The 20,504-nt window shown below is 40.2% G+C and overlaps 1 protein-coding gene across 1 annotated transcript in view; it reads left to right on the top strand.

The window, feature by feature from the left end:
• Positions 1–20,504, top strand: part of SLC6A2 (solute carrier family 6 member 2) — a 69,850-nt gene that overhangs the window by 9,477 nt on the left and 39,869 nt on the right. The window contains exons 2-3 of the mRNA XM_020985198.2: positions 6,430–6,561; positions 10,288–10,525. Coding sequence (XP_020840857.1) covers positions 6,430–6,561; positions 10,288–10,525 — 370 coding nt within the window. The remainder of the gene's footprint in view (positions 1–6,429; positions 6,562–10,287; positions 10,526–20,504) is intronic.

The raw sequence follows: 20,504 nt of genomic DNA, 5'->3' as shown, positions 1-20,504 counted from the left end.
ATTTTACAGATGAGGAAACTGAAGCTCAGAGAGGTGAATTGTGTGGCTCAAGCTCTAGGAAGATCAGATTTCTGAGCAGCTGAAGTAGGAAGCCCAAGAAAAGAACAGTCCAACAAGGTGTGACTTTATGGTACCTTTGTACTTGGCTTCTCAAGTCTATTATCCCCTTTCTTCAGTCCTGCCTGGATTCCTGCCATTTTATTGCTTCTCTAGAATCTTTCTGTGAAATAACTTCTGTTAATGGATTTTCTTCTTTTCAGTCCAATCCTACTCCACCCTGATTCCCCACCACCCCGTTCCTATGGACAATCTCAGACTTTGGGATTTTGTCAAAATATCTCATCACTTTAAACCTGTTACTTGAGTTTTCCTTGATCCTTATTACAGCAAAGGATAGTGTTGAAATATTTTAAGGTTGATAACTCCTTTTTCTTTTTTAAAATTTATTTATTTTTAGTTTTCAACATTCACTTCCACAAGATTTTGAGTTTCAAATTTTAACCCTATCTGATAACTCCTTTTTCAAGGCAAGGCTCTCAGACCACCTGTCAAGTGTGTCACAGCAAACATTCTTGGTTGAGAGTAGATTCTATGGTTTGGTGGTTGCGCCCAGGCATGAGGAATTCATTCTTTTATGAGGCTATGCCTTCCATTTTTGAGCAACTCTAATCATTAAATAAATAAAAACAACCCTTTCTGCTTGTGTAGAACATTGCAGTTTTCAAGGTAATAATATATTATTTATCTCATTTGAGCTTCCAACTTGTTAATGCAGCACTTTGTGGGATGAGGTGGCATTGTAAGATTTTGTGGAGGCATAAGATTGAAACCATAGGCTAAACCAAGGTTTAGGACTTACCTGTGGGTTTTTTTTTTAATCTCTGCACTCTTTTCCTCTTCTATCTTTGCATTATTGACAGAATACTGAGAGCTTCATTACTGTGTCCCTAACACCTTCATTCTCATTCCTCTAAGGTGCCCGGCTCTGGGGTGCCTCTTTCAGCTTGTGTGGTTCTCTCAGGAGAAGCTGAAGCAGGCTGTCTGCCAGGCTGGAAAAAGATACAGACGTGGTGTGGGAAGACCAGCCATTTACTAGTTGTGTGAATTTAGGCAAATCCCTTCCTTCCTATGGGTTCCAATTACTCCACAAGCATTTATTTGTGCAAAGGATTTTTTGTTTATTTGTTTGTTTTAGCACCAGACCTGTGATTTCATGGGCATAAGGACCTCCTACTGAGGAAACATCTTCTACCAATGCAAATGAGTCCCTTCTCTGGCACTCAGAGTCAGAGAGCTGACCGGAGCACTGAGCGGTTAAGTCACTCACCCAGGGTCACACAGCCAGTATGTGGCACAGGTCTTCCTGACTCTGACACCTGCTCTCAATCAAACCTGAGAGCCAGGATATAAAGATAAAAGTAAAGCAGTTCTGCCCTCTTCTTATATCTATATAGATGCCTACATAGGTATATGCCAAAGAGACATAAGTTGATTTTTCAGGGGAGGATTTAAAATATCAACCAAGTGAGGGAGATCAAGAAAGACTTTATGTGGAAGGTAGTGCTAGAGCTGAATCTTGAAGGCAATGAAGAAAGCCAAAAGGCAGAGGGGAGGAAGGGGCTGCATCTCAGGCATGTGTGAGGAACAGCAAGAAGACCAGTGTCACTGGATCAGAAAATGTTGAAGGGGCATGATTTGAAATGAGGCTGGAAAGGTAGGAAAGAGGTGAAGTTGTGAAGAGTATATTTAAATAAGTTTAAATGGATATTTTCTGTTTCTTATAGCACTATGGTTAACCCCAGGATACTTTCTTCTTGCCCTCCCAGAGAACCATCCCATATGACAAATAGTATATTATTTTAGAAAGGGGAAAAAATAGCACAACTGATCAATATATTGAAAAATTCTGAAAAAAACAAAACACATGCACAATGTGTAGACCTTCCGGCTCCATGAAGGGGTGGGTGGAGGTTTCTTCTTACATCCCTTCATTTGAGTCATTCTTGATCTCTATAGTTTTGTGACATTCACTTTTGAATTTTTGGTGTGTGGTTGTTCTTTCCATTTCTATTGTTGTAGTTACTGTGGATATTGTTTTCTTGGCTCTGTTTACTTCACGCTGCATCAGTTCATGTAGATTGTTCCATGATTTTCTGTATTCATCACACACATAATTTCCTACAGCACAGAAATATTCCATTACATTCATATGGCTGTGAAGAATTTTAAATGCCAAACAGAGGAGTTTATGTTTGCTTCCAGAGGGAATCACTGGAATTTCTTGAGTAGAGGGATGACAAAGTCAGATCTCTGTTTCAGGAAAATCATCTTCGCAGCTCAGTGGCAAACAGACTAGAGTAGGGGAAAATGTAAGCAGGGAGACAAATCAGGAGGTCATTTCAATAATCCATGTAAAATGTGATCAGTTTCCTACTCTGTCAAATAAAGAGCTTAGTCTATCTAGATGGTCCCTTCTAATTCTAACATGTCAATTCTTTAAAAGAAGGTGGAGTAGTTGATTGAGTCAGGCAGAGCATGGAAGAGGAGCTCAAATCCTGCCTCGGCCACTTACTGGCTGTATTTCCCTGGGCAAATCAATTATCATCTGTTCTTCTGTTTCCTTCTCCCTAAAATGAAAAGTTTGGATTTACATTCTCTACCAGCTCTAAATCTATGATCCTATGAGTGGTAAAGAAACATTCCAGTTCTAGGCTAACTCCCTCAGTGCTGGGTGTCAGAGTCTTATAATGGGAACAAAAAATAACTGGCATTTTTATAGTACAAAGAACTTTCCTTATAATACCTCTTTGAAGTAGGTCATGAAACTGTCATTATATCATTTTTCAGATGAAGAAACCAGAGTTCAGAAAGATAAAGTGACTTGCTTCCAGGTCAATCAATCAATAAATATTTATTAAAAGCCAACTCTGTACTAGGCACTAAGTGCTAAGTGCTAACTAATGTGATACAAAAAGAGGGAAAAGACAGCCCCTGTCCTCAAGGAGCTTATAATCTAATGGGGGAGACAACATGCTAACAAATATATAGAAAGTAAATTACACACAGGATAAATAGGAAATAATCAACATAGGGAAGGCATTGGAATTAAGAGGGGTTGGAGAAGGCTTCCTGTAGAAGGTAGGGTTTTAGGTTAGATGTAAAGGATGCCAGGGAGATCAGTAGTTTGAACAGAGGACAGAGAATGCTCAAGGCATGAGGGACAGCCAGAGAAAATTCACAGAGCCAATATATGGAGAACCTTCTTTATGGAACAGCCAGGAGGCAAGTGTTACTCAATCAAAGTGTGTGTAGGGGAGCAAGGAATAAGAAGATTGGAAAGGTAGGAGTGGCCTAGGTTACAAATGTCTTCTACAGCTAAACAGAGCATTTTGCATTTGATCCTGGAGGTGACTGGGAGCCACTATAATTTATTGAATGGGGGTGGGGATGGCATGGTTGGATCTGTATTTTAAGAAAATTATTTTAGTGGCTGAATGGAGGATGGATCGTAGTGGGGAGAGACTTGAGGCAGGCAGGCTCCCCAGCAGGCTATTACAGAAGTCCAGTAGTGAGGTGATGAGGGCTTGCATTAGAATAGTGGCCATGTCAGAGGAGAGAAAGGGGCATATAAGAAAGATACAACACAGGTCAAATTGAGAAGCCGTGGCAACAGATTAGATATGGGGATGAGAGATAGTGAAGAGTCCAGGATGACTCCCAGGCTGTGAGCCTGAGGGACTAAGAAGATGGTACTGATCTCTACAGTAACAGGTCACACTACTAATATGTGGTAGACTCAAGTTTTGAACCTGAGTTGCCTGCCTCTAAGCTTTTTGCACTATACCAGACTAATTTTGCTCCTGAAGCTAAGAAAGGTGAACAGGTTTGGGGTTAGGGCAGAGGGATCCCTGTCCCCCGTTTATCACTAAATGGAAGAAGAGGGGATCTCTCAGAGCTGGAGCACATCAGGATAAGGAGGGGTTTTACTCTAGGTCATACAACCTGAAGAAGAAGTGAAACGTTTTTGATATGGTGGAAAGAATCCTGGATCTGGAGGCAGCAGCCCTAAGCTGAAATCCTGTGTGATCTTGGGAAAGTCATTTAATCTCTCTCTAATTCTCAGGTGCCTGTTCTGTAAAATGAGGAGGTTGGACTTAATGACCTTTAAGGTCCTTTCTTAGATTTAAATCTATGATGGATTTTAGTCCTTTGTTTGGTAAATATTGTCTGGCTCTGTGTTTTCTCCATGGGTGTGGTGCTGAAAATCTTTAGTTCTGGAAGTAAAATACATCCAAAAATGGAAAAAAAAATAATAAAAAAACACTGGAATGAAAGTCAGGTGATCTGGGATTTAGTCTGTCTTTTGCATTAGATTAGTCTGTGACCTTGGGCAAGGCAATTACACTTTCTAGGAGTCAGTTTCCTTATTTGTAAAATGAGGAGCTGGAAGGAGGGATAGTTAAGGCTCTTTTTAACAGCAACACTCAGTAAGTCTGTGTTTCTATTTCTCAGCCAAATCTTGATTCTGTCCAGGTCTACCTTGAGCTTTGGAACTAGATATGAATACCAAACTTGTGGCTGCCTAACTGGGGGGAAAGGGAGTGAAGCTCTTTGTTTTGGTCATCTGCTAGTGACCTGGGAAAGACTAGCATTTATGATAGCTGTTCATCAACTTACATCAAATCAATGTCATATTTGATATTACATGCTGCTTATTGTTTGCTGCGACTAAAGTCTCTCTCTGTCTCCAGATGAATTCTCCTGAGAATTGGATCTGGAGTCAGGAAGACCTGAGTTCAAATCCAGCCTCAACCACTTAGCTATGTGACTCTGGGCAAGCCACTTGACTTCTGCTTACCTTAGTTTCTTCAACTGTAAAGTGGGGATAATAACAGCATCTACCTTGCAGGGTTGTTCTGAGTATCAAATGTGATATTTGTAATGTACTTGGCACTGTATGTGACACATGGTAGGCTCTATATAAATGCTTATCCCCTCCATTCCTCCCTGAGGACTACCAGGGAGTCACCTGGAGTCAGAGTGATGATTTTGTAAATCTCTGGTCTTCCCTTTGCGTCTGTCAAAAGCTTCAACCGAGGGAATCCGAAATCCTTTTTTCCTTTTAGTGGCTTGTGACAGGCTAGCCCATAAGTAATACCCCTGTGCCATTGAAATCAAACCTAAGGCTTGGCCTCATGGGTTAATCAATTTTACTCTCTTCTGAGGCTGTGAACTGACTCTATGCCCTGGTCAGTGGTGGGTCTCACAAAAGCTGGAACTAGAGAGATGTGTATGGATGACCCAGGGTAGCCTAATCTAGGATTAAAAGAAAATTCCATTCCAAATTCATGTTTGACTGAAAGTGAGTTGGTAGCTTCATCTTTTCATCAGCAAGATTTTTATTACTATTTGGCTTCTGATTAGGTGTGCAGCAAATCAAAAAATTTTTTTTCTCATTTCACCCTCTGCTACTTTTCCTCTCTACTCTCGATTCCCAAGACGGACAGAATCCTTCATATGATAGTATAAGCTTAAATTCTGATTTTCAAGGAAAATTGTACAGAGGATCCCACCTCTAGGAGGGTCCCTACTCCTGGGAATCCTAAACCCTTTTAGGTCCTAGGTGGGAGATGATGCATTAATTCTAATATGTTGCAGCCTTATTCAGAGCCATAGCAGGCCTGATGGAAATACCTACTCTTCATTTTGTGAGAGGGCATTGGTGAGTGGGGCACAAATTATGTTTTCATTTGGGCCAAAGAAGAACATTCCCTTCTCCCTTGAATGAACCAGGTGAGAGTTAGTAGGAGGGCAGGATAGCCTTTCTAGAGTAAGACAGGCTGGTCTTTAGGGTGCCAGAATAATGAGCATCCATGGTGTTCAGGGGTTCAGGCAAAAGTCACTCTCCCCTTTCTTAGGTCTTTCTCCTGATTCCATTACCTTCTGGGAGCATGTGACACTGTGGATGAAAAGGTCTCGAGAAATACAAGAAGCAGGTTATATTTGCCGCAGTGGGCTCACTATCCTTACCACCCCCCTACAAATTGGCACACATGGCCATCCTTAGGGATGATATTCTATGTACTCAGATGGTCTAATGGATCATATATTTAGAGCTTGAGTACCTTTAGGGCTCTAGTCCAATTCCCTCATCTTCTAGATGAGGAATTGAGACTCAGAAGTGACTTGTCCATGGTCACACAGATAGTGAATGGCAGAGCTAGAATTTGAACCCAGGTCCTCTGATTCCAAATTCAGAGTTCTTTCTCCTTGGCAGAGGTCTTGTCTTAACTATAATCAAATTTTGAATTATTTTAATGTGACTAGGAAAAAAGCCCTGGTAATCAGATGGGAAAGATGATAAATGTTCAGGGTACAAATGAGTTGAAATCTCATGTAGTAAATTCTCTCCCTTTGTATGTCCTACAGGCGCTTTCCTGATCCCATATACCCTGTTTCTCATCATTGCTGGGATGCCTTTGTTCTACATGGAATTGGCTTTGGGCCAGTACAACCGAGAAGGGGCTGCTACTGTATGGAAAATCTGTCCGTTTTTCAAAGGTAAGAGGAGAGGGGTGTTGGTCTTTGAGAAAGAAAGGAAAAGGGCAGTCAAAGGCGCTTTCTCAGGGAGCAATGAAAACAAGGGAATGGGGAAGACAAGGGAAAGCAAGGCAATGGGGAGAAAAGGCATCTTGGACAAAAAGGAACCTGAGCTTAGGGTGTGGCTGTTGGTGATATCTGCCTCCAGGGATCATAAAACACAACTATAGAGTTTGACTTAGGTGTATCAGCGTATCAATAGGGAACTGATGAGGGTCAAGCATAGCAGACATTCAAAGCTACTTGAAGCTAGTGACTTGACTTGATGTAATGAAATCTGGAAGAAATACTTGGCTTCTTTCTATCATTAATAGCACTTGGTGCATCTCCAGAGGCAAAAGCATCAGTATCTGCTTTTTCTTGTCTGTATTAACAATCCTAGAAAGGCAGTACCTGGGTTATAAAACTGGGTTTTTCTCATCATTGCTACAAAGTGGAGAGACAAATTCAACAAATTCAAATTCAAGAACCTTGTAAGGGTCTACAATGTTCAAAATGTTATATTAAGGCCTAACGAATATAAAGTTTCAATAGGACCCTATCCCTGCCCTTAGGGTGGTTAGGTGGTACAATGGATAGAGTGATGGGCCTGGAGTCAGGTAGACCTGAATTGAAATCCTGCCTGAGACACTTACTAGCCAAATGACCCTGGGCAAGTTGTTTAACCCTGTTTGCTCAGTTTCCTCACCTGTAAAATGAGCTGGAGAAAGAAATGGCAAACCATTCCAGTATCTTTCCCAAGAAAACTCCAAATGGGATCACAAAGAATGGGACATAACTGAAAATGACTGAATAACAACAATAACATTCCTGCCCTCATGGATATTATGTTCTAGTTGTAGATATGGAATATGAAAAGAAAACTAGAATATGTAATAATTATAATAGAAAAAATATATTCAACATGTGGAAAACAAAATGTTATATGAGGCCTGAGGGGAAAAAGGTCATTAATGATTAGAAAAAATCAGGGGAGACTGCACAGAAGAGATCGCATTTATATAATCACAACATGTTAGAAATCCTTAGAAATCATCTAGTTGTTAAACTGAGACCTATAGAAAGGAAAGGATCCTACCAAAGTCACACAGTGAGTAAGCAGCAGCCCAGAGTCAAACCCATGCCTTCTATGGCAAGCCCACATGCTCTTTTCCTTATGCCCCAGCTTTTCCCCTAGTGTGGGTAGCATCTCAATAGGCAAAGACATTCTAGAAGGGAATAAAGGATATACAAAGTCAGAGAGAAAGAAAGTGACAAGGAAGTTTGGGGGACAGCAATGGGTTTAACTTTGTTTGGAATTGTAGAGTATATGATAGGGAACCATAAGAGTTGGAGCTAGAACAATCTTGGTGTCAAATTTCCAGGAAAAGAAGTTTGAACTTTACCCAGTAGACAATAAAGATCTTTGGATGTTTTGAGCAGAGGAATGAAAGGATTATATCTATGCATAAAAAAGATTAATTTAGGAGTGACATGAAGGATGATTAAGGGCAACATGGTGTAGTGGAGAGATAATTGCCCTTGAAGCAAGGAAGAGCTGAGTTTAAGACCTGCCTCTGACACAAAATGGCTACATGACTCTGGAGAAGTCACTTAACCTCTTGATGCCCTTGACATCTCTAAGATCACATCTTGCAGAAGAAGTATTGACTCATTGGTAGAGGGAGTTGCCTTGCTTGGGAATTCTCTACACCAGTGATGTCAAACTCAGAAACATGGGATTCCTGCAGGCATATTGACTTAGAAAATCACAAATTAATATTATGTATGTTGTGTTGTATTCTTCTTTATTTTTCAAACATTTTCCAGTTACATTTTAATTTAGTTAGAACTATATGGAGGGCTAGCAATCTCATACCTCTGTCCTATATATACAAAGTAATAGGCCCAGTTCTTATCCCAGTGCCTACATGAAGAATGAATTAAGGAGGGGATTGAGAGTGAGAATGGAAAAACTTTAAAGGAGGCTATTGAAATTTTATTCCAATAAATAAAACAGAAGCTTTGTACTAAGGTGGTGGCAATGGGGAGAATATTGAGGGAAGAGATACTGTGGAAGTAGAATTGACAGGTCTTGACAATTAATTGACTATGAGAGGACAAGGAAGGAAGGAAGAAAAGAAGATAGGAAACAAATATTTATTAAGTGCTTACTATGTGCCAAGCACTCTGTTAAGAGCTTTATAAATATTAATTTATCTTTGCAAGATCCTTGAGAAATGGGTGTTATTATTATCCCCACTTTACAGTTGAAGAAAGTGAGGCAGAAGATGTAAAGTGACTTGCCCAGGGTCACATAACTAATACGTGTCTGAGGCTGGATTTGAACTCAGGTCTTCTAGACTCAAGGCTCAGTGCTCCACTCCATGTTATCAATGATAACATAGCTTTTTAAACAAGGGAGATTCAACATTACAGCTGGCATGATGGTGCTCTCCTTTGCCTCCACTCTCTCCCCCGCTAGTTCTTTTTCATTAATCAACAAGTATTTTTGAGTAGGTGTTAGAGTGGGAAGAGTACTAGATTTTGAGTCAGACGACCTGTGTTTGAATCCAAACTCTACCATTTACTACCTTTGTGATGTGTGATAACTTCAATTCTCTAGATCTTAGTTTATTCACTGGTAAAATAAGGGAGCTGGAATAAATGACTAAGGGTTCTTTTGGCCCTAATGTTTCATGAATCTGCAAATGGGGATTAGTTCCAGCCGGATGGGAATGTGCAATGTGAATTCAAAAATGTGACCATTTCATGGGATTTAGTGTTTACATTGACTGAGACCTAGATATAGATGACTATACAACATTTATTCGTTGTTGTCTAGTCATTAATTCACGTCTGACTCTTCGTGATCCTCTATGAGGTTTTCTTGGCAAAAATACTGGAGTGAGTTGCCATTTCCTTCTCAAGTAGATTAAGGCAAATAGGCTCACACAGCTGGTGAGTGTTTGAGGCCAGATTTGAACTCAAGTCTTCCTGACTTAAGGTCTAGTGCTCTATACACTGAGCCATCTAGTTGAAAAAGGTATATGTATGTATGTGTGTGTGTGTGTGTATGTGTGTGTGTGTATATACATATACATATTTTTATATGTGTATATATATCTTTATGTGTATATATTCATATATACATACATATACATATATACACATGTGTGTGTATATATGTATATGTATATGTGTGTTTATACACACACACATACACACACACACACATATATATATATAATAGATTGAATGTAACTATAAGAGAGAAATGCACTAGCCCTGGAAGGACTGAGGTTTGGAAAGGGTTATAGAGAATTCAGTTTCGGTGAAATTTGACAAGTATTTATTAAAAGCTTACTGTGTACAAGACACTGTGAAGTATAAATTCATGAAGTCTGTAGCCTAGTTGAGACAACATGGTTCAGTGACACAATTGTGAGGAAACTAAACAACAAGATGAAAACATTTACAGGGCTTCCTAAGTGTCTTAGTATAATTTTAAGTTATTAAAGCCCCAAACTGCACTAGGACTTTAGGCAGAACGTACATACAACTAAGTACTATGTAAAGACTGTAAGGAGCTCAGAGAAGGGAGCTGTTCAGAGTGGATAGGGCAGTCAGAGAAGATTCTGCAAAGGAAATGGCTGTCAACCTTAGCTTTGGAGTCCCTTCTCTGATCATTCCACAACCTCTTTCCAGGTGTTGGCTATGCTGTTATCCTCATCGCGCTATATGTGGGCTTCTATTACAACGTCATCATTGCGTGGTCTCTCTACTACCTGTTCTCTTCATTCACCCTTAATCTCCCCTGGACCAACTGTGGCCACCCCTGGAACAGCCCAAACTGCACAGATTCCAAGCTCCTCAATGGGTCTGTTTTAGGCAATGGAACCAAATACTCCAAGTACAAGCATACGCCGGCAGCTGAATTCTATGAGTAAGTCTTGCTCCATTCTCTGTTTTCCCTTTGTGTTCTCCAGGCCCGGAGGTTTAGTGTTGACAGGTCAACAAAGTCCTTTTGTTCCTGCTATAGGCCAACATAAGGATGGCTGAATTGAAATGAAGCCAAGTCAAAACTAGGTTTGCTTTAATGTTGTGTAATGTTGGATCTCCTCCACATCTGTGGGAAGATGAGAAAATTAAAAACAAACAAATGAAAGTGTCCAAGAAAAAAATAAAGGATATTCTACCCAGCATCATAATTTTATGTATCTGTCCTATTAGAACACAGATGGGTCAGTATTACATTAGGGTGCAGTGGAAAGAGCATTGGTTTTTTAGCAAAAAAAAAAACAAACCTGAATTTATATCCTGGCTCTGCTACTTGCCACCTGTGTGACCTCAGGCGAGCCCACTCTCTGGACCTCTCTTTCCTTGTCTGTAAATGAGGAAGTTAGACTGATTGATCTTTAAGGTAGCATTACATGGAGAAAAGAAGACTAGACTCTAATTCAATATCTTAATTTGAATACTGACTCAACCAATGAGCTCCTATGTGACTACGGACAAGTCTCTTAGCCTCTATAATCCTCAATTTCCCCATCTGTAATAAGACTTACCTCACAAGGTGATTGAGAGCATCGATTATTTGCATGAGATAGTTTATATAAGACATTTTGCAATTGGAACAGCTAGACGATGCAGTGGATAGACTGCCAGGCCTGGAGTCAGGAAGACCTGAGTTCAAATCCAACCTCAGACACTTAATAGCTATGTGATCCTGAGCAGGTCACTAATCCTATTTGCCTCAGTTTCCTCATCTGTAAAATGAGCTGGAAAAGGAAATGGAAAACCACTCCAATATCTTTGCCAAGAAAACCCCAAATGGAATTACGAAGAATTGGACATGACTGAACAATGAACAATATTTTGCAAAACTCAAAGCACTATATAACTGTTAGTTAATGTTATAATCATCACCATCATCATCATTTAAGGTCCCTTCTAGTGTTAAAGCCAATGATTAGTAATTGATCTAATTAGCAAGTAGCAGTTTCTTTGACTTAAAAACAAATCTTTAGAATATTTTCATATAGCATAATTTTTCACTGGGCTTTCAATATAATTTTGTTATATGCTAAATTCTAAATATCTTAAATGGACACTAGTAAGTAAAGTTATTTAAAAGTACCAGTCACAATAGTTCCGCATTACATAGCAACATATTATGAACTTGAAGGTCAGAAAGTACTAGTCCCACAAGTTGAAAGTACACTGAAGAAATCAGTAATTTCTTGAATCCAAGTTGTTGTTTTAACTTGTCAGTTTTAGATCTTGGTGTGATGGGATAGAGCTCAGTTTGGAATCTAAGAACCTGGATTTTAATCTCATCTCTATCCTTCCTACCTTTATGACTCTGAGCACAGGACTTCCCCTCTCTAGGCCTCAGTTTCTCAATCTGTGAAAAGTAGTTTGGCTAGATGACCTTAAAGCTTCTTTCCCATTCTAAGTCTGTGATTTAATCTCTTTCCATCCTACCGTATCAAAATCATATAGTAGAAAAACAGCAGAACTGAGATTTGAACCTAAGTCTTTTGATTTAAGATGTATTTCATTTTTGTTATACCACCTGCTCACCAGATACTTATTGACGCACTACAAACAGTTTAAGGTGGGTCTGGGAAGGCTGGGTCTATTCACACTTATTTCAATGCCCAGTCTCCTATAAAATTTTGGTCGATTTTCTTCATGTGTATGAGCCTCATCTCCTTGCTAGACTACGAGCTCCCACACAGTGCTATCCTAATTCTCTTTCTTGAGCTCCCTAGCATCCTCCGATGCTCTTATATTCTAAGATGCTTTCATCTATTACAATTAAGACCCTGAGAACCCCCCAAGGAAGAACTTTTCTGGAATTTTTTACTCAACAAGAATGATTCGTGCCATTTCTGAATGGATCCAAATGGCTTTAGAGGTTATGTTGTTATTCATGACGTTCATGTTTGCCTTATTCCTAAGTGTCCTAGGATCTGGAATTACTGACAAATCTATCCGTTAGATCCAGACTGCCATATAACCCTTTGCAGGAGAGTCACTGCCTGGGTTATGACAAGCTCCCCTGGCCTCCAAGACAGGAGGCCTTCTCTTACTGTAGAAATAGCACTAGATTTGAAATCAGAGGACGTGGCTCAAATCTTATCTCTGCTATGTATGATCCTTGACAAGTCACTTAACCCCTCTGTTCTACAGAGGAGTTTCCTCCTATGTAAAATAAAGGTGTTGGGCTTAAGGATCCCCAAGGCCCTTCTAGCTCTAATTCTGTGATCCTGCGATCCTGGTCTCCTCTTCCTTTCTGTTCCCTGTGTACCTTACTGCTGCTGAGCCATGCACTCCTCAATCCCTTGCTGGAAAAATCCTGCCTTTGATTTGTCATTGGTCCCCTCCATTCCTGACCTCTGCAACTAACACCCATAGCTCACACCAACATGGGCCTTTTTCCTAGATAATCCAGAAGTAAGAGAAAAGGAAGTCTCATCTGTCTCCCTCTCCTAAGTCATTCTTTCCCTGCCAATAAACAGTATTCCAACTTTGGGGGCATTTGGAACCACGCTTTCCCTAGAGCTTCAGGTGGTTCTTTTCCTCCTCTTACGGTTGCTTGCTTCTCAATTCTTACACAGTCTCTCCATTATATCCCATTTGATTACTTCATTGGACCATCTATGTAGGTTTGAATGAGCATGAGCGCTAGCCCTCCTGTACTTATCTAGCCCCTTTAGATCACCTCTAGAATTCTTCAGACTCTACTAGCCCCTAGTGCTCCCAGAGCCCTTCTTTGACACACTTTACACCTGAGCCCCCGCCTTGACATGGAGGGGAGGGACAGCTAGGTGGTGCAGAAGTTAAGAGTACCTGAATTCAAATCTGGCCTCAGACACGTAACACTCACTAGTTGTGTTACTCTGGGCAAATCACTTAACCCCAATTGCCTCACTAAAAAACCAAAACAAAACAAAACAAAAAACAGAATGAAGGACATGGAGGGGAGTCTGGGCTCTTGAAGGTTGTTATTAGAACCCAAGCTTTTGTGGGCCCTGCCAAGTTAGAAAGGCTTCAATACGGCCCCTGTGATAGACTCCGTATCTGTCATTCATGCATTAGGAAGGCTGTGGGAAAGGGTACTGCCTTTGGTGTCTGTTCACATCCTACCTTTCTCTCTTACTATCTATCTGACCTTAGACAACTTACTCAACCTTTCTAGGCTCTAGTTTCTTCATATGTAAAAGAAAGGAAGGGCAGCTAGGAGGTGCAATGGATAGAATGCTAGACCTGGAGTCAGGAAAACTCATGTCCCTGAGTTCATATCCAACCTTAATACTTACTTAGCTGTATGACCCTAAGCAAGTCACTTAATTCTATTTGCCTTAGCTTCCTCATCTGTAAAATGAGCTGGAGAAGGAAATGTCAAACCACTCCAATATCCTTTGTAAGAAAACCCCAAATGGGGCCGTGAACAGTCAGAAAGAACTAAATAATAACAAAAAATGAAGGAATTGGACTAGATGATTTTTAAGTTCCCTTCTACATCTGAATCTGATCTTCTGATCAGAGTACTTGACTTCAGAGGCACCAAATATTGTTGATGAGATGATGAATTATTTTTTGGCCATGTCAATTCATAAAATAGTTTCCTAAAGCATATAGAGAGGGGCTTTAATTGGCAACAGTGGAAGGGATTGCCATTTTAACCAGAGATCCTTGAAGTATCAAGGAAGAAATTAAAGATTCATTCTATATGAGAACTCTAATTCATATTTTGTTCTGTTGGCCAATGGGATGAGGCCTTTCTCTGCCCCATTAATTGTTCTTCTGTGGGCTGTTATCCTGAAACAGGAGTTCTTAGAGGTTTTATAGGGAAGCGGTTCCATCTGTTATTTGAATTAAATGAGCAATCATACACATTTAGACTTTTGGAGTTAGAAGAAAGAGTTTGATTAACTAGACAAACCTCTGAACATCACAGATTCCTACCTGCCACCCGTGTTCCCCACATTCTCCCCTCCATACACTCACACTGTCTCACATCCTCTTTTTTGAATCCTTAGCTTCCTTTAAGATTCAACTTAAATGCTATTTCCTACATTAATCAATCCACCAAGAAGCATATGCTAAGTAAGTAATATGTGCCGGCACTAAGCTTAGTACTAAGAATAAAAAGCCAATGAATTAAATAATTCCTGCTTGATTTTTAGAAAATAAATCTCCTTAGTTATCATTGGTGCTTTCTTTGTCTTCAAATTACCTTATTTACTTATCTTTTTTACATATTATAATCTCCAGGCTCAGGAAGGTGAAGTGCCCCAGGACGTACCCAAACCCAGGACTAGGATCCAGGGATCCTCTTTTCTAGTCCTGTGCTCTTTCCATAACATCATTTATGAAAGCATGACTGTAGCCAAGTCACTTAACATGGCTCAGCCTTATTTTCCTCATATATAAAATGAGGAAGTCTGGCTAGAGGATTGCCACTGTCTCTTCTTGCTTAAAATCTACGAAATTAGCTTGCTTCTCTAATGTGTTCTACCTGGTGTCCTTAGCCTGATTGGTCAAGGCTAGCATTAGGAAGTTATGACAATGGGAACAAAGTGGAAAGGTGGTCAGGGAGGAGAAGAGATAATAGGATGACATGGGACAAGGAGTATGGGGCAATAGAACGTGTGCTGGACTTGGAATTAAAGGACCTGAGTTTAAATGCTAGCTATTTTTCCTGTGTGATCTCGGACAAGTTACTCAATCTTTCTGAGCCTCATTTTCTTCATCTGTGATACAAAGGGTGGGACTATAGATGGCCTCTAAAGCTCCTTACAGTTCTATACCTATAATCCTATGATCCATTTGTAAACACCTATTCCACTGTGCTGGAAACCAGATACACAAAGGCAGAAACTTTGTAGCTTCTTTCTGCATCACAAGGGAGATAGAGACCTTGACAATAAGGTGAATTTCAAGGGGTAGAAAGTAGGACAGTCAAGTGCCTAGCTCTAGGAAATTGTTTGGGCATCAGTGAGTTCCTCCAACACAGAGATGAGACATGAAACTCCTTTTCATATTAAGAAGACAGGCTTAGATTCTCTGGAGGGCAGCCTCAGGCAGGAATCTCTAAGATCCTTCATTGCATCTATTATTCCCAAGCCATTTTAAAGAACAATGGAGAAGAAAGCTCTGAGGATGGCCTCAGACCCCAAGGTGACACAAAAGGGTAGCTCAGAAAGGCAAGTGGGATTCTTTTTAGTATCTGGCTTTTCCAGTTAGCAAAAGAGCATAGTTTTCTATAATTCTGCATTTCTACTGGGGACAAGGTTCATTGAAATGCAAACTCAGAGAATACGGATTTAGGCTTTCAAAAGCTGCTTTCTCCAGGGCAGCAGCTATGGGATGAACTTTGATAGAAGGGCAAGAGCCTTGGATTTGGAATCTGAAGTTCTCCTTTTCAAACCTACCTCTGCTACTTACTACCTAAGTGATCTTGGAGAGATACTGGGCTGGAGAGGTCCTTCCTGGATTCAGTAATTCCAGGCTGAATCAATGGTCTTAAAAAGAGAAACCATGGATTTCTAACTCACTCCACCCAATTCCACCCTGCCTGCCAAGGCCTTTGTGCTCACATCTCTTTAGAAGAATCCACTGTATACTCTTGGGTAGAGGGAGGATGCAGCATTATCTATGACAGACAATAACTCACATCACTACAGCAATTTACAAAACATTCTAGGATAAGCTATAAACACATCAGCCTGATACTTACTCCCTTTCTCATATTCCATGATCTAGCCAAACTAGACAGTCTGTCTAGTTCTACCTGGTGTTCTTAGCCTGGTTGGTTAAGGCTAGAATTAGGAAGTTATAATGACATGTAACATAATATGGTTATAACATTATAACATTAGTCATTATAACATTCAGGCAGTCCATCTTCTACCTCACACATTAGAACTAACTGGTCTTCAACCCCCATTCTTGAAATGGAGTCTGTCACCTCTTTGAAGAGCCCTTAGTCTCCTTCAAGACTCAGTTGAGAAGCCAGCTCCTCCAAAGGCCTTTCTTTGATCTTCTTAATGATGAATTCTCTGTCTCTCTCTGTGTGTCTCTTTCTCTGTCTCTGTTTCTTTCTCCTCAAATTACCGTGAATTGTACCTACTTATCTGTATATTTTGTGCTGTTCCCCTCTCAAAAGTAAAGGAAAAAAGTAAAGCCAGGAAAGTTTTTTCCCCTTTTTTTTATCTTCTTATTCCTAATACACCATGCCTTGTAATAAGACAATTAATTTGTCAATTAGCTAATTGACTAATTAATTTGTTGGGTCAGATTCAAGTGACTGCATCTCCAAGAGGAGAGGTGATTTAATTGTGGCACACAGCAAGTATGTGCCATCTGGAACTGCCACATCTTCTGACTCCAAGGCTAGTACTCTGCCCACTGCACCATGCTAACAAATGAGGAAAGTGAGGTACAAGATTAAAGAAATAATTTATTTATGGTCACTACATCAAGATAGTAGCTAAATTAGAACTAGAACAATGGTTTGTGCGTGTTGAGTATAACTATTATTATCCCCATTTTACAAATAATGAACCTGGGGCTCAAAAGATTTGTATAAGGCAGCTGGTGGCATAGTGGATAGAGTACTGGGCCTGGAGCCAGGAAGAACTGAATTCAAATCTAGCCTCAGATTGTGTACTAGCTGTGTGACCCTGAGCAAGTCACTCAATCTCTGTTTGTCTCACTTTCCTTAACTGTAAAATAGAGATAATCATAGCACTTACCTCCCAAGGTTGCTGTGAGGATCAAATGATACAGTATAAAAACACCTAGCATAGTGCCATTAAAGCTTATTTTCTTGCTTTTCCTTCTTTTGTAAGATCACTCGACTAACAAATCGCAGATTTGTATCTGAAAGGGACTTCTTAAGATACTCTGTCAAAATCCCTCCTTTTAGACATGAGGAAACTGAATCACAAAGAGGTTAAGTGACTTGCCCAGAGTAACATAGGTAATAAAGTAGCTGAAGCAGGAATTGACCCATGTCTTCTGACCTAACTCCATCACCCTATCCTGTACATCACAGCACTCTTTGGTCATACTCCCCCCCCCCATTCTTATCCCTTTATGGTCACCCAGTCTCTAACAATTCAAAGCCAAGAGGTGGGCTTTTCTGGGTGTGTGGTCAGGGTAGATAAAGGGGAACCATTCTTCTTCCATTTAGCCTCTCCCACCAGTCCTCCTGATATGTCTACAATTTAGCCTAAAAAAGCCACACATTTACTCTGTTTTTGAAGCTGGAAAGTGTGTGCTGCTCAGAAATTCTCTGGCATTAAAATAATTATATGATATCCAATCTGGGGATTCAACATTCAGACATGCTAACTCACGCTGGCAAGATTAGATCTTTCTTCTTCTTGCCTCCTGGCTAGGTTTTTTGCCATCTTGTACTCATTTAAGCCAAGAAATTGAAAGTATTGAGAACAAAAACCACTAGTCTTTTCCCAGGCACTGGGTCTGAGGCCAAACCAGACCTGCTGCTGAAAAGAGATCTTGGCCCTTTCAGTAAGTGCATCTCTAAATGGGCACTTTGGCTCCTTATTTTTCTGGTGATAATTTTTACTCTTCACCAGCCTCTGGTAAAGATTGAGAATTGCGTTTTTCCTAGCTAATCCTTTTTACCAAATGCTGAGCAGAAACTGATGTTGTTTTGGCTTGTAAGTCTAGGAAACTTTAGACATGATGAAGTATGATTATTTTCCAAGGCATTTATTGGAGGATTCAAATAAGCCTGGGTTACTTGTGTTAAAGCTCTGTGCCCTGGACTTTGTATACATAGAAGAACACATTCAGATTTCTAGTTATTGCAATCAGTTAAAAAACCTTGGCTCTTTGTAGTGGTGGTGGAGTTTCTGGCCATCTGGTCAACCTGGGCAGACACACACACACACACACACACACACACACACACACACACACACACACACACATGCTGCCCTACAAATGCATGTCAGTCTAATATATTGTGCCTAAAGACAGTTATTTCCATAATCTTAATGATTAAATTACACCAACCTTTGCTGACTTAATTCAGTGCTCACAAATGAAAAAAAAAAAAAGGTCAGCAATCAATTCTCACAAAACCCATTCACCCTCACACCCATTCACTCCCACTCAGTCAGGCTCCTATTCACACAAAATAACATTCAGTCATACATACTCGTGACTCTACATACCATAAGGCATAGAACAACGAAACAAAAAAACCCCCTTTTATTCAGCCTCTATTTCATAAGACTACATACAGTAGAGAGAAATGGCTCCTGGAATGTGCTGAACACTGTGCAAAGATCTGAGGGAGATATATAACCAGGAGTGTGTCAAAGCCAGCTTGGACCACCTCTTGATAGCTGATAGTTAAATTTTCAGTGGGATCATTTACACATAGGAAACTGGCAAGACAAGCTTTGACCCCTGCTCTAGACTGAAGAAAGTGATGGAGAAAATAATTAATAATGCAGATTAACTTAAAAGTATGACATCAATGTTCAGAGAGCCTGTTATTAAGCATTTGCCAGCAGACCCCTGGAAACAACATAGTGTCTGTCCTAAAAGAGATCTTATCCATAACTTAGTTCAATCTTGGAGGAAAAGACACCAATAGAGATAGTTATAAAATGCTATATACATGATAAGTGTATCAAAGAAATGTAAAACAAAGAGCCACATGAGGCCCAATGGGAAAGTTCATCGCCAGATGGGTTTCAGTGAAAGTTTTACAGAGAAGGTATTTATTCCACTTAAAACACAAACAGGATTCCTTCTTAGGATCATAGACCTAGAGTGGGAGGGGACTTCAGTAATCATTTTACAGATGAGGAAACTGGGGCCCGGAGATGTTATTTGTTTAAAGTCACACAGATAGTAAGTGACAAAGGTAAGATTTGAACCTAGGTCCTCTGTTTCCAAAGCTAGTGTTGGGTCTTAAAGAGCGGGTAGCAATTTGATAGGCAAAAGCAGGGGTGGTTTGGGGGGTGATGTTCTCAACACAAGGAATAGAATGAACCAATTTCCTATTCTCTAGTGCTTTTGGATTTATAAAAATGTTTGTTTCACAATCAACTTGTGAGATAGGAATTATATGAATTATTCTCCCCATTTTGCAGATGAGGAAATTGAGGCTTAAAAGATGGCACAACTTTTCCAAGACCATGCAACTAATAAAAATAGAGCCAGCACTTCAGTGTAGGTCTTCTGACTCTTATTCTACCACTTTTTCCACTAGACCACATTTGTCTCTACTCTTTTCCCTGCAATTCCCAATCCTCATTCCCATCCTTGGTCCCACAGTGGTCACCCAGCCCTCTAGCTGATCAAAGCCCTAAATTAGGGGGTTATCATGTATCCTGGCTATAAGGTCAGGAAAGAACAGGGTGTGTTCAGAGGATAGAGAAGAGGCATTTGACTGGAACTTCAAGTACATGGAGAGAAGTAATCTGAGACAAGTCTGGGGAGGGCACTGGACACCCTCACAATCTTTTTGGATGGACTAGCTATGGGCAGCACAGAGTCCACAGCTGCCATTAAGCCCCAGAAACAGCAGCAACAGCAGTAACAAAACCATTCCATTTGGCCAAGCAGCAAGCTCTGACTCTTAAGTGACTAACTTAGTAAAACAAGTCTCCAAACTTGGAGTGCTTTTTTCCCCATAAGTATAACATAAATTCCAAATCTTGCCATGTTGTTTCTATCAAGCAATTCATCTGGCTTTGGTTTTGTGGTCTTGTAGGACAGATCAGACATCCAAGAATTTTTTAATAGGCCTGATTTTCTTTTTTAATGGATCTCTTTTAGATTTTTCCCTCAGAAGCAGGAAGTTAACTCTCCTTTGGCAGGAAAGTGAAGACAAATACTGAAACAGTGGAATTCCCTATAAAACA

This window comes from Phascolarctos cinereus, unplaced genomic scaffold (assembly GCF_003287225.1).
Source record: "Phascolarctos cinereus isolate Bilbo 61053 unplaced genomic scaffold, phaCin_HiC Scaffold_2;HRSCAF=192, whole genome shotgun sequence".
NCBI classification, from domain to species: domain Eukaryota; kingdom Metazoa; phylum Chordata; class Mammalia; order Diprotodontia; family Phascolarctidae; genus Phascolarctos; species Phascolarctos cinereus.
Note: the sequence above shows the minus strand (reverse complement) of the source record. Positions and strands in the feature narration are given on the sequence as shown.